This window comes from Gymnodraco acuticeps, unplaced genomic scaffold, assembly GCF_902827175.1.
Source record: "Gymnodraco acuticeps unplaced genomic scaffold, fGymAcu1.1, whole genome shotgun sequence".
Classification (NCBI taxonomy): domain Eukaryota; kingdom Metazoa; phylum Chordata; class Actinopteri; order Perciformes; family Bathydraconidae; genus Gymnodraco; species Gymnodraco acuticeps.
In genome coordinates, this window is record NW_022989983.1 from 1,266,968 (window position 1) to 1,280,981 (window position 14,014).

At 40.6% G+C, this 14,014-nt stretch overlaps 1 protein-coding gene across 1 annotated transcript in view; it reads right to left on the reverse strand.

Annotated features, from left to right (window-relative positions):
• Nucleotides 1-517: 517 nt before the first annotated feature.
• The window catches only part of LOC117543806 (caM kinase-like vesicle-associated protein), a 48,964-nt gene continuing 35,467 nt past the window's right edge, over nucleotides 518-14,014 (reverse strand). The window contains exons 2-11 of the mRNA XM_034212385.1: nucleotides 12,973-13,080; nucleotides 12,752-12,883; nucleotides 11,036-11,110; nucleotides 8,832-8,970; nucleotides 8,163-8,283; nucleotides 7,978-8,053; nucleotides 6,189-6,325; nucleotides 5,941-6,019; nucleotides 4,267-4,354; nucleotides 518-3,330 (exon numbers count right to left, since the gene is read on the reverse strand). Coding sequence (XP_034068276.1) covers nucleotides 2,950-3,330; nucleotides 4,267-4,354; nucleotides 5,941-6,019; nucleotides 6,189-6,325; nucleotides 7,978-8,053; nucleotides 8,163-8,283; nucleotides 8,832-8,970; nucleotides 11,036-11,110; nucleotides 12,752-12,883; nucleotides 12,973-13,067 — 1,323 coding nt within the window. The 5' untranslated portion in view covers nucleotides 13,068-13,080 and the 3' untranslated portion in view covers nucleotides 518-2,949. The remainder of the gene's footprint in view (nucleotides 3,331-4,266; nucleotides 4,355-5,940; nucleotides 6,020-6,188; nucleotides 6,326-7,977; nucleotides 8,054-8,162; nucleotides 8,284-8,831; nucleotides 8,971-11,035; nucleotides 11,111-12,751; nucleotides 12,884-12,972; nucleotides 13,081-14,014) is intronic.

The window sequence follows — 14,014 nt, forward strand, 5'->3', positions numbered from 1 at the left end:
CACACATCGCGGTGCGGACGTCTTCCATCTTTTTAATTGGGAACTGCAGTGCATAAGTGATCCATCTATAAATATGTATTGTTCCTGCTCCCTTAAAGTATGTTGTTTTTAGTTTTCAGTGTTGGCTATATTATCTTAACATTTTAAAGGTTTACTTCACGCCTTTCATAATGCACATTTTAACCCATGTACTTTGTAGGGGAAAGTTGGAACTCATTGTGACCCATTTTCCATGATCCAGCAATAGAAAATTATTTTAGTTTCCAAAACTCATCAAATGAGAAAGAATATATAAGAAAATGTATTTTATTTGGACCAACTCAATGCAGTTTTTGTGGGAAAGATTGAGCTGATGTCCTCCACAAGGGAAATGATGTAAAACATATGAATAAAATATGATTGATATGATCCCAATTACTTGAACTAAGATTGAAAGAAATGGTAATAATTCAGCTTATTCTATTCACCTTCAGCTCACTGCCTGTCTATCTAGAAGATAAATGATGAGGATAACAGGTGAGTAAACAGATGAATTAGAATTTTATTAGCATCAAAGTCATCAACTCAGTACAATGAGTACGGTACAGAGCTCACAGATGCAGGATAGGACTTGCAGGTGACCGCCGGTCCTGGCAAACATCACATCTACAAATACACCTGTAAGTGCGTGGCGAAATGAACATGGTTTTTAATAAATACAGTGAGAAAAGAAAGCATTGCTTTAAACTGTGTTACAGTGTTCAAACAGTATTTATTTGCCATCTAAACAAAGAGAACGGACTACATGATATAATTTATTCACATACAAATCAGATATTTTGTCTCTCGTTAAAATCTAAATATTTATCTTCAACAATGTAAGAAATAATGTAGCGATATAATCTGAATGATTGGCATTTCTACCAATCTATAGAGCAAATGAAAGAGATAACATAAATAAAAGGCTCTGCGCTGAACAGAGTCAAACCTTAGATTCTACGGATTATAAATATCTTCATTTTTATAAGAAATGCACATTTTAATATAACTTCACAGGTGTTTACAGTCAACAACAGATTGGGTGGATTAAGACAGTGGCCGTGCACGAGCCCGAAACATATTTAATTTTTTGACCTTTTTTACAGCTGTCTTTTTGTGACCAGGGAATGAAAACCCCATGGTTCAGTGTGTGAGTCCCCACATTAGTCTCGCGCTAACACACACACTGAACCACCACTTATCTGACAGCAGCAGACATGCGTTAGTTAGGCGGCCATGATGGGCCTGACAGCCGGCAAAGGACTATAGACTTTTACTTACAGGGACATGGACTGTATCGAAAGGACACCAGGAATCACAGTTTCTGCAGCCATTCGAATATTGCTCAATTTCCTCTAGAGTGATTACAGAGAACTCTTTTTCTGCAGCTCATTATTTATACTCGAGGGGACCAGCGACAAGAAAGGAAATATTGTTATTACTGTTAATCAAGTATAAGGAGAAACATCTATGGAACAAACATGAATGAAAGAGCTATAAAAAAAAAAGAAAGCAATAAAGATATGGCATTTAAAAAAACTGTTCAGAAATGTGAAACATATGATTCATAATTATTTCAGTACAATACAGGTCAGCAAAGATGGTGAGTTGACCCTTAAGTTACCACAAATCTAAAATGATGCATGTTTTTCCTTAAAAGCTGCATGTGGTCATTCAATGCACACTTTGCTTTACAGTTACAACCAAATATTAAGACATGTGTGGCGCCGTTAGTCAGTGTCTAATCACAAAGGACACAATCAAATACAAAGTACATACAAGTAAACTGAGATCTAGCAAAGAAAAATACATTTTTAGTCGCGTGATGAAGAACGATGTCATGACGTTTCTAAAAAAGGAAAAGCTACAAATTAATTTGGATGCATAGAACTGCTATGTAATGTTTCATTCTACTAACATTGACAACAGGGGGTGCTAAATGAACAGTGGTGACAGACAACATAATATATAGTGTGCTTTTTAAAGTAGCCTCTGCATGGCTTGTGGCAAAAGGCGTGGGTGCTCTGGCCTGCGATACATTTGGCGGCAGCGCATCTTTAACCACCAAGTGGCTGTACATGTGAAATGAAACAGCAAAGAAGTGAGAATGCATGCTGTTTTGGCTACTTCTACAAAGGTCTCTATATACAGAATCTTTACACTTACAGCTATGAGGTTCTTTCCTGAGCAGGAAGTAAGCAAAGGAACATAGTGTTTTCGTGTGTGCTTATGTGAGAAGCTGCCTAGTTCAAAATACAATACCGGGCATAATAACTCCTAGTCACCAATCCCAGCATTGTTTGACGCACAATAACTGGTTAGTGTGGACAATAACAGATAGGAAAGATTACCATATTCCCCTGTGACAGGAATATGTGATCTTCTCCATGCGAGAGGACCAGCACTTACTGAGTATCAAGTACACTGAGTATCACGGTACAAGGTCAACATTTCCGAAGCAAAACTTTTCTACTGATTCTAAGAACAAATACTGTAATTGCAAGACTGGCGCAGAGAAGTTTCCCAAGTCGGCTCATTAAAAAGGAATCAAAGCCGTATTCAGCACAATTATGCCTTTCCTATATTCTCTTATCTCTTAAGAGAGGAATAAGAAAGAAGACTTTAGCTGTAAGACGCAGCTTGACGGCAAATCTGTTTCTGCCCCTAAAACTCATGTGTGGGGAGATAGAAGTGTTTAATTTAATCTGAAGTAAAATACCGGAGGGGGTCATTGAAAAAAAGACACAATAAGTGTAAAAAGAAAGCGGCACTCGGGGAAAGGTAGCACACAGCCTCCATGAGATGATATTAATGCTGCAAGTGAGGGAGAAGCAGAGTCAGTATCACCATGCTAGCAGCTAATGTACAGTGGTGGGGACTGCAAAGGTCACATAGGAAGGGGTGGGGATTCGCAGTGGGGGGGGGGGGTCTCTAACCCTGCTCGTCCCCGCCTTCGGTGGCTGTGTTGAGAGCAGCTTCTCCATTACAGCGCGATGTCGGCTCGGCCTCCTGCGGCGCCGGCCTCGGCTGCTGCGGCTCCCCGTCTGAGGCGGCCTCCTCCGGCGCAGGTTGGCTTATCTCCGCCCCAGCAGGGAGCTCTGTGACGACAGCAGTCGCTCCCTCGGGGGGTGCTGCAGCGGCTGGAGCAGCAGAGGGGTTGCTGGCAGGTTGGGGAGCAGCAGATGGGTCGCTGGCAGGTTGGGGAGCAGCGGCGGTGTCTGGAGGGGCAGCAGCAGAGGGGCTGGCGGCCCTCAAGTCGCTCTGCTCAGGTGCTCTCAGCCTCTTCATGATGGTGGTGACACGCACTGCTTTCTGTTGAGGGAGAACAAACCACGTTCAAATATGTGACGTTTTGTTTTTTGTTTTTCAACCATTTTACTCTTGTTTGAAAATTAAAAGTGCGCTTATAAATCAAATTGATTATTATTATGTAACCTGAAAAATCAGCATGGAGTACAGCAACTCTTGTATACCCACACAGCAGCGTTAAAAAAATCTTCCAACGCTTCTGCCCATTCACTTTGAATGGGGTGACGTCACTTTGCCTCACTGTTCGCCGAACTGCATTGTGGGAAGCAAAGCGGAGATTTCCAGGCATCTCAGGATTCAAAAGTTGAGCAATGTTCAACTTTTGAATCTTCTGAATCTTTCGGTGGAAGCGTCAGCCAATCAAATCATATGCCAGTAGAAGCTCTAGCCAATCAAACTGCTGCTTGTGTGTCAGGGGCGGGAGATTCATGTGATTGGTTGTTGGTCGAGCTTCAGACACGCCCGCCGGCAAGCTTTTTCCAAAGCCGCTGTGTGGACGTATCGTTATGACCACATAATCAAGTGTTTCTGAGCACCAGCGCCTCTTTTCAATTGTTTTGAAAAAAGAGAAGTGAGCACTTGTGGCAGCCTTGTGAAAAAAACGTGGCATCGAGCTTCTTTTACTGATCTTTCTGCTGTATTTGTGCTGCAACTCCAAGCACTTTGATGTCTAATATTTCGTGACGTCATTATAGAAATTGCAGTGTCTTGAAAACTATCATAACAAAAACCAAAAAGCCTGTTTGTTTGAGCAGATTAGCCGAGCAGACCCTGCATGGTGCTGCCTGAGTGTGTGACTTTTAACGTCGTACTTGGATCGCCTGATTGGTGCTCATATTAGCCCAAATAGTTAAATAGAAAAAATGGCAAAGATAGAAACAATTCAAAAAGCTCTGTGACGGTTTTTCTGATGAAACGCCAGTAGGAGCAGCGACTTACCTTCCATTTAGCCCTGGCAAAGTTCTTCTCTATTTGTGCACACACGTTTTCCTTGATGTTCTTATCTGAAGCCGCACCGCCAGAGATCCTGTTGGGAGCAAGCACAACTTTACTTTATATCCTATCCTTAGATGCCCCTGGCTGCAGCACAGTATTACTCTATTTGTTTTTTGTTGACTCTTGAACCTTTTAAGGATTATTCCAACTGAGACATTTTCTCCTTGTCTTTGTGCTTGTTACAAATCGATTGGTGTCCACAATTTATACTTAGCTGGAACTGCCTCTGTCAGACACGTCTAAGTGATTGATGAAAGTATTTCATGCAAGCATTTTAACCCAATAATACTTGGTTTAGTAACTACCAAAACTTTACAATACCATAATATATCATGAAAATGTGAAAACACTGTGACAAAGGGAAAAGGGCTTGCTTGAAATGATCTGCCGACAGAGAATGATCAGTTGAATCCTCAGATTCCCTCGGGTTAACAGAGCTTTATAGCCAGTACCATCAATAGGCAGCTGTTTTCAGCCAAAGTGAAGTGAGGGGGGAAGGGGGGTGTCCGGTGCCTTGTTCAAGGGCACCACGGCAGGGCAGGAGGTGAACTGGGACCTCTCCAAGTAGCAGTCCACACTCCATATTTAGAACCGGCAACCCTACGGCTCACAGTCCAAGCCCCTACTGACTGAGCCACTGCCGGATATTAAACGCTCTATAAACCCACGGTACACCACCTGTCAGCTGCAAACTGCTGACAGACAGTTCTAGCTGGTGAACTGAGTGGAGCATTAAGCCGCTAAAGAGACAAATATTTCTCTCAGGAGTTGGTATGGACCAAAGACTGAGCCAAAAGAGATGAATACTGGGCTCACATTTCTCAGGTGGCCATAAATCATAGAGTAGTGTATAAAATAAGTGGATTTAGTCTCCATGTCTGAAAAGTGAAGCCAATTTGGATGGGCCTTAAACCTGCATTATTTGTAATGGCCAGAAGGTGTGATTCTATTGGTTGCAAGTCTGATTCTATAGAAGTCTATGAGAAAATAACATTTTCCTGACCTGTCAATCAGTATCAAGATGTAGCAATGTGTTAGGGTTAGGTTTATGACACTATAGGAATGTCATATTGGATATTCTGTCATAAATAAAAGTAGTGGACACAAGTGAACTTCTGCCCTGATGATGGCGCTAGGTAAAAGGTATGATCTTTTTTTTAACATCATTTAATTTGATTACTAATGCCCCTATTGGCAAACGTGAATTTCTGTACCAAATCTAATGGCTCTGACTCTGCAGTCATTGGAGTCATTGGATCACCAAAATCAGTAGAGTACATTGCCTGGGAAACATGAGTCTCCGTGCTTAACTTTTTGCTTATCCCTCCAATATTTGATTCAGATTTTCCAGACATTTCTATATTTAGAGACTTACTGCTTTGGTTTATTGTTGAGTAAAACATCAATATCGTTTCGGTGGTAACTTGCAGCTTAATCAATGCTGTTCTCGTTAGTGATAAACCTTTTTTAGGGTGAAGTAATTCTTTATGTTATTGTAAGAGACACATGAAACAAGAAGGAAAGTCTGTCTTTTCAGCTGTTCTGATCACATAACAGTGTGATGAAACTCCTTGGGTTTAAATGGTCTACACAATACATCAAAGCTCTTGTGCCTACCATTCATGGTTTATAGCCTCCTGGGCTGTCAGTCTCTGGTCTTGATCCACTTCCATCAAACGAGCAACCAGACTTTTAGCTGTCAGAGAGAAAACACAGAAAAACTCAACAAAAAGGGATTGTTTTCCTTGAGGACAGAAACATGACGTGTTTGGCCACTCTAGGGGAAAGAAAGGAAGAACAGTATTTGGATTTTGAAAGGGCTGGCATTGTGTTTCTTTACAGTGTTAACTTTGTCCTAAAAGCACCTGAATCTGAGATTTCATCCCAGTACGGAGAGTCAAACTCATAATCGCCGGCCAGGATCTTTCGGAACAGGTTCTTGTCGTGGTTTTCAAAATCATCGTCGTCAGTTTCATCGTAGAAAGGAGGGTTGCCTGACAGTCTTGGCAGAGAGAAAAGCAGAAACATACAAGGCCTGTAACAGTATGTTATATTACATGAACATGTTACACTCCTAGACATTGAAACTGCATTTTTTCTACTACTTTTCATTCAGGTTATTCATTGTATTTTTTTTCTGGATTGCTTATTTTGAAGCATAACAAAAGTAGTTCTAATCTACCAATGCAGTCCTGATTCAAACCAAAAGTCAACAGATTTTTTGCGAACCCATGGTCTTTTAGAAACTAACTAAGAACTTTTGTTGTCTTAGTGTAAGCCAGCGGTTTTCAAAGTGTAGGCGTGCCTCCCCGGGGGGGCACCAGAGAGCTTCAGGGGAGGGGCAGCGTGAGAAAGAAATTACGAGAAACAGTCAAATCTAGCTAGTTAACTTTATGCGAGTGGCAACATGGATCGATTTTTAGTGAAGTTACCTAAAGTGTGAGAGGAGACAGCGTCTGGCAGAAAATGGAGGAAGTATGACCACGATTATTTGAATCTAGGATTTTCATGGACCGGTCCTGGCAGGGGCGGACTGGCCATCTGTGTGTTCTGGAGAATCACAGAACGGCCGGTCGTCAGCGGGCCGTTGACGGCCGGCTCGGTTTGCTGACGACCGGCACCGCCCTTTATTACTATATATTACTTTGATCAAAAGCAAGTACCGGTCAAGGCTTCAGCCAGAGGATGATCTATTCCTGTCTACATTGCATCCCCGCATCATCCGCCTGTGCGCATCAAAGACGCAGACTCATTGTTCCCACTAAAGTAGGGGTGAGTGTAATAAGGAGGCAAAGTTGACGTTCAGTGTGTTGCATATAAGGATTTATCCACGATGTTGAAAATGTTAAAAAAAAATGTATGACATAAAGACAAAAAGGTTTAAAAAAGTGATTGTTTAATGTTTAGGAGCTGACGCTACTCAGCCAATCAAATCGGTGCAGTCGTGTGGTGCAGTGGGTTGTGCGTTGGTGTTCGGATCAGGGGAGCACAGGTTCAAACCCCACTGCAGTCAGCATGTCGTTGTGTCCCTGAGACACTTCATCCCAAATTGCTCCTGTGGGGATTGCCCACAGTATGTAAGTCGCTTTGGATAAAAGCGTCTAACAAGTAACATGTAATGTAATAGCAATATTAATTGGGAAGGGGGGGCGCGGCTGTTCTTATGTTCTCTGAGGGGAGGCTCACCTTCCCACACTTTCAAAACCCCTGGTGTAACCAATTCAATTTACAATGGTAACTATTTCTTCTATTTCTTCTATTGTATTCCTTGTTGTTAAATACCAATCATGTGCAATATGTGCAATATATATGTATTCCGTGAATAACTGCAATATGGCTGCTACATATTCAGAACTGTTACAGGCTGTGTATTTTGTAAATTGTGTAATTCCTTTAAAAAAAAAAATCTTTTAGTTTTTTATGCAAACATTAAGCTGTCTTTTGCTCTTTTCTGCTGTAACAAATGTACATGTCCCCTCTCTGGGACGAATAAAGGTATTCTGATTCTGAAAACTGAGACTGTAATCTTGGAGAATATGGATGTACCTTGATTTGTAATTTCGAATGCAGTTGGGGTTAGGGTCAACCAATCTGAATTTGGTTGGCTTTTTAAATGAGGTGTAGATGTTCTTTAGGTTTTATGTCACAACTCACAGGATGTACATGATGACACCTGTTGCCCAGCAGTCCACAGGTTGGCCATACCGCTGTCTGCCGACCACTTCTGGAGCTGCATGAGAGTACAGAAACATCTTTTACATCTCTGAAAGCTTCAACAGGCTGCCAGATCACATTATCCACAAACTGGTATTTGATACTTGGTGTGTTTCCATTCTCACCCAGGTACTCTGGTGTCCCGCAGGGGTCTTTGATGAGTCCGTTCTCCAGCTTGGCAAGATGGAAGTCACTGATGACTATTTTAGAGTGCTTCAGGCGATTGAAGTACACCAAGTTCTCCAACTACAGAAAAAGCACATTTCAATGTCAATGCTTTATGTAATATTCATCAATAAGCTCTTTTATTTTCATGGTTTTGATCTAGTGACAATTAGGAGGTGGGAATTCAGTTTTTCGATAATTGTCTGAGAGTTTAATTATTCAGTGCAGATTAAAATAAATGTTTAAAGTTTAAATTTGGGATTTTATTATGATTGGACTGAAGCTAAATGCCTCAACCAATTGTATTGTATAGCCATTACAAAATGCATGGATGGTTTAAACGTACAGTCTCAGAGGGTCATTCAAGAGGTTATGAGGTGGAAAACCTCATTGAACTTTTGCCTTCAATTGTAATCATATTTAAACCGTCTTCTTCATCTTGAACTCCTTTATCGTCTTTAATCAAGCGCACTTTCTGTTCTTGTGTGGCTGGTTAGCATTTTGATCACTTTTAAGCATTTTGGGGTAAAAAGAGATTAAAAGATGAAATTCTTGGACAACATTACAGCTGTATTTCTTGGTTTAACAGTAAGATGCCTCCTCAGTGATGGCGTCCTGTAGCGTGTTACCTTGAGGTTTCTGTGGACGATGTGCAGGGAGTGGAGGTAGGCCACGGCCTCCAGCACCTGGCGCACCACGTTGCTGGTGTCTCGCTCTGAGTAGTAGCCTTGGTCCAGGATCCAGTCGAATACCTCTCTGCCCGTTGCACTGTGGGTACAAGAAGGCAGCGAAGAGATGCGTTACATGTTTGCTGTCATCATTGGAAGATTTGTACACAACTGCAATGCCATCAGATTAAAGCAGATGTTTCTGTTATCCCCCATTCTCTTTAAATGTTTCCATCTGCTCTCTAGCTATTTGGAAAGGGCCCCTAAAAATGCAAATGAGGGAAAAATAAACGCTGGTGATATTTTTTATCTGATTAGAATGGTTTACTTAAAGGGGACCTATCATGCAAAATGCACTTTTGTACGTCTTTTATACATGAATATGTGTCCCCCCCGGTGTGTCAGGGAACTCACCAAGTGTCAGAAAACACAACCCTCTCTCTTTTCCTCCGTACCCAAATCTCTAAAAACGGGGCTGCAACGGATCTGATACAGACCGATACAGATTTGAAAATAGCCTGACGTCAGTGACGAGGAGCTCCGCCTATATGGCCAACTCTCCACCAATCAGGGAGAGAGGTTGCCGTGGCATGGTAACAGCATGGTAACAGCATGGTAACAGCATGGTAACAGCATGGTAACAGCATGGTAACAGCATGGTAACAGCATGGTAACAGCATGGTAACATGACGCTCGTAACTCGCCCCTCCTTTGCAGGGGGGCGTGGTCAGCTGCAGCGCATGCAAAGACAGGGAGAGGAAAATAGAGCAAAATGAGGCATGGCTAAAATGCTGTTTGGTATTTTGAAAAAAAAAACGTATAAATATACCTTATATAGGTATGGCCCTCCAATATATTATTCATATAGCATGATAGGCCTTCTTTAAGAACAGATGAATAACAGTTTTGCATGTATTGTCTTTCTAAAATCATTTCATCTATGAAAACAGGTTAAAAAAAAGTTTGGGCAACTGAATTATATTTTCTTTCAGGAAATGTTTTGTTTTATTTGTTTTTGACATTCTTGGCTGAACTGCACCACTACTTAGTTTCCTAAATACTGTAGGAACAAAAATGATTATATGTTTTACCTACCAGGTGAGTTTGAATGCCTTTGTGTACACTTTACACAAAGAACATAGTGTTTGCAAATTATGTAACAATACTTTCATTAGGACTGATTAGTTCACTCCTTTTCTTTCCCCACTAGAAATGTAATGTTATCTGCTCTTATCTGTCACTCAAAGTCCTATTTAATCGATGGGTTAGTGGTGCACTTCAGCCTTTTGCCAAAATGAATATAACAACAAACAAAATCACCTGCCAAAACTAATTACCTTAACATGTTTCCACAAGTGAGAACAATTTATTATATCCTGTAAAATCATTCTGGCAGAATCTTTGACTTGATGGGGTATAACCGTTTTCCCCAGTAGAAAAACTAATTTAAGACACTTGGAGTTTCCTGGTAAAACCTTTTTTTTCAGCTGTTTTAATTGTAATAGATTTGAATTCCATTAAATATGCTTCATACAGGTATTTAATATACTTTATTGTGAGTCTCCTTGGATCAAGCTAAATGAAGCATAATATAATAATAATAATAAAAGCAGAAGAATAAAATATTGATTTCATTTTTCTTCCTCTCTTGCCTTTCAGGGCTTCTGTCATTCAGGCAGACACACAGAAACAGATCTGGTAATATAAAAACCTCTCCAATTTCACATTGTATATTTATAGTAAAATGTTAATTGCATACTTCCAGGAATAACATTTTGAAAAATGTACACGAAACACCACACCTACAGTATTAAAGGGAAATGGTTTTAATCATCTCCCCGTAGGGTTGCTTTGTGTTTGATCATTTTCTTCTGAATCTACAAATCAAATGTCCTCGAAGGACGAGACGAGTATCTCGCATTAAGTATATCCATGGAAATCAAAACCCCCAAGAACACTTGCTGGTGAGAATGTAGCAGGTAGCACAGCGATCGTATCTGAATACCAAATGAGTGGAGTTCAGCGCTGTTCTCCTATCTGCAGGGCCTCGGGCTACACAGCTCATTCCCCATGAGTTTACCAGCAACACGTACAGTTCAGCAGGCCCGAGATACAGCAAAGACAGCGGAGAACCTTTCCCCTGGCTAATAAGACATCTGACTCACAGTTCAAGAAAGAGGAAGTACTCTTTTTTGGTCTCGAACACATCCACCAGTGCGAGAATGTTTGGATGCTTCACCCTGAGGAGATGTGTCACAAAGACGGAGAGAGAAACAAAGAGAGAGAGAATGATGTCAGCATCAGTCGTTCAGTGGAGGGAATAATGTGAAGACCTGCTTTAATGCACATACATAATAAACGACAGTCCTCACGGAGAGAGGGAGCACGGGTCAGTTTGATTTCACAACACAGATCTATATGCTCAAATGTGCATCCATAGATAACCAGATGTATGTCATGTGATGCGTTCATGTGGGCATAAAGACAGCCATGGAGCTGAACAGCTGATCACGCCTTTCACAAACACAGCACCAGCTGGGAACATTAAGAATTCATTTGGTCCAAAAGGGAAAAAAACAAACAATTGATCACGCAGGAAGTTTGTGAAAGGCTCCTGTTTCTTCAAGGTTATTCTTTAAAAGAAATCAAAATGGTGAAAAAGCGGTGTCTGAAATTGCCTCCTTATTCATACAAGAGTCAGTGTGTGACTTTGTGAATGGAGTATTCACTTTGTGAGACCTTTGTGCGTCACTATCTATTTGCGTCATGACTGTCAGGTGCAGTGTCTAACTGTCCGTTACATCAGCAGCAAGGGAAGAAGATTTTAGCAAATGGTATGAAATGAGCATTTTTCCCACATCTTGAAGTCAATTATTTTGTTGAATGTGTTTGTGCTTGGATAAAATAAGGTCTGTGGTAAACACAAGCTTAAGAGAATTTCTTGTTTTGTTCTATGACACAAAATACTTCAGTAAATACTCCATGCCTGAATGTCTGAAGCTTCTATCTGTTCCGTAAATGTTTTTCATTCAACAGCAGAATAGCTTTGCGTGATCCTTTGTAGAAGTCCTGTATATAGATAACTACAAGAGCCACACATAATGTAGGCTAAGGACATCTCATATCTGTACTACGTAACACCAAAACCATTTTTTCACAATGATCTGTAATATTTTATTCGGCTGATCAAAACTTGGGTTAAGTCCAATTTCTGGCCCAAACAGGATTTGTGTTTGAGGACAATTTTGGGAAACTATATTCAATGTCATTACAACTCTCGCCTGTGAAGCAACCAAACTGTCAGTACAAAGATATGTCAGTGTGCAGGGTCCATTCTTTCATTTGAACGAATAACACTAAAAAAAAAGTATGAATATTTTTCTTTTTTAATGCCTAAATCAAAGCGTTATAAATTCAAGACTAGTTTAATGTTTTGCCAGCAATTATTCCCCTCCGTTGACAGTGTCATCATATTCGATTATTTCCTCAAACCCCCATGATGTTATGGAGATAAAAGCAGGAGCAATGGTGTGATTTTCAGAGGAGTATGAGTTCATGTTTTGAATATAAAGAAATCACTCTTTCGTATGCATCTTGCTTCGCCTGCTGTCGGCGGCAAATAGTTTGATAAGGCTTGGGTTATGCTAATGTATGTTTAACCTGAAGTTTGATAAGAAAGAGAATTGTGTGTGTGATCACTCAGCAAAATGAGGTTCGCTTGACTTTTCTCATTAAAGCAAGCACCTACATTTGTTTTCTCTTTGTGATTTCCTTTTAGAAGATTGAGTATTAAAGAAGATGAAAAAAGCAGAGACCTTCACCATCTCATGACTAAACTAATCATGCATATATAACACAGAAATCCACAATGAATAACTTACATCTTTAGGATGAGGATCTCATTTTTCGCAGCCTTGCGGACTTTCCTCCCGTCCTTTTTCAGGAACTTTTTACATGTAAACATTTTAACCGTATTTTTGTCCTTGGCTCTGAATATCTCACAGAACTCCTCCCTGAGAAATGAGCATATTGAGGTGAAATTACTTTGAGTAACACACATATTACAATGGTTTGGATCAGAGATAACGAAGAAGTTACTCACGATTTAACGATCTGACCCAAGTCATATTTATCCGTCACCTCCGAAGGATTGTTATAATCCTTCTTTTCCCCGATTGTTAAACAGCCAAATGGCATGGCCACTCCTGACCTGGGGGGAGAAAAACAGAAAAGGGAGAGAAGAAATAAAGTTCTTAATCAGAAATATGAATTTACCCTGGAGGGGAATTGGGTTTTGTGACAGTTGTTCCATTTTAGAATAAAGGATTAATAAAATAAAATAGAATACATGTGAAAAAACATGTCAAAATAAGATATAAGCTAAATAAATGTAAGTAAAAATGTAAAATAAAGGATAATTAAAACATTATATAAACATGAGAACAACACATTCGTCAGTCCATCAGGGTGTAATGTCTTTTCTTTTTATAGATGTTCGGATAAACTTGATGTCACAGCACTGTGTCACAATATTACACTGTAGATCATGACTTGGCAAAAAGACTTGGCACTAAGAATAACTGCTGACATAGCCTTTGAAAAGTGAGAGCGAAAGAGCCACCAGAGGCAGTCTCTGTATTGTAACGGAGCCTTTCATGATCCTGCATTAATTAAGGCCAGGCTCAGTTTTATGCTAATATCCACCGCGTGTAATAAAACAGCGAAGGGAATGTTTTTGCCGTGAAGTCTGGACTGTGTGTTCCTGTGTGTCTCTGTGGGGTGATCGCTGCAGACCACAGGGGTCAGGGAGCAGAGAGAGAAACGGCTAAAACAGACGGAGACCCAGCAACAAGTGAAGCATTTCCCATCAGCAATGGGAGGCAGCGATTACAGCACCCTGAACTCTGAGAGGATTTACTGGAAAGTACTCTACTGGCTCTGCATCAACACTTGAACACCTAATTGCGCCGCAGCCTCCCTGTGCCTCTCACAAATAGCTCCGAGCGAAATCTGAGAGCAGCAGCTTTACTGCAGGTTTCTCTGTAGTTTTACTGAGAGTAAAATGTGTTATAGTCAGCGTGAGTTGTTATTTTTGTGTTTCAAGGGAAGAGAAGAAAATAGAGCAAATTAGCAGTTTTTGGAAG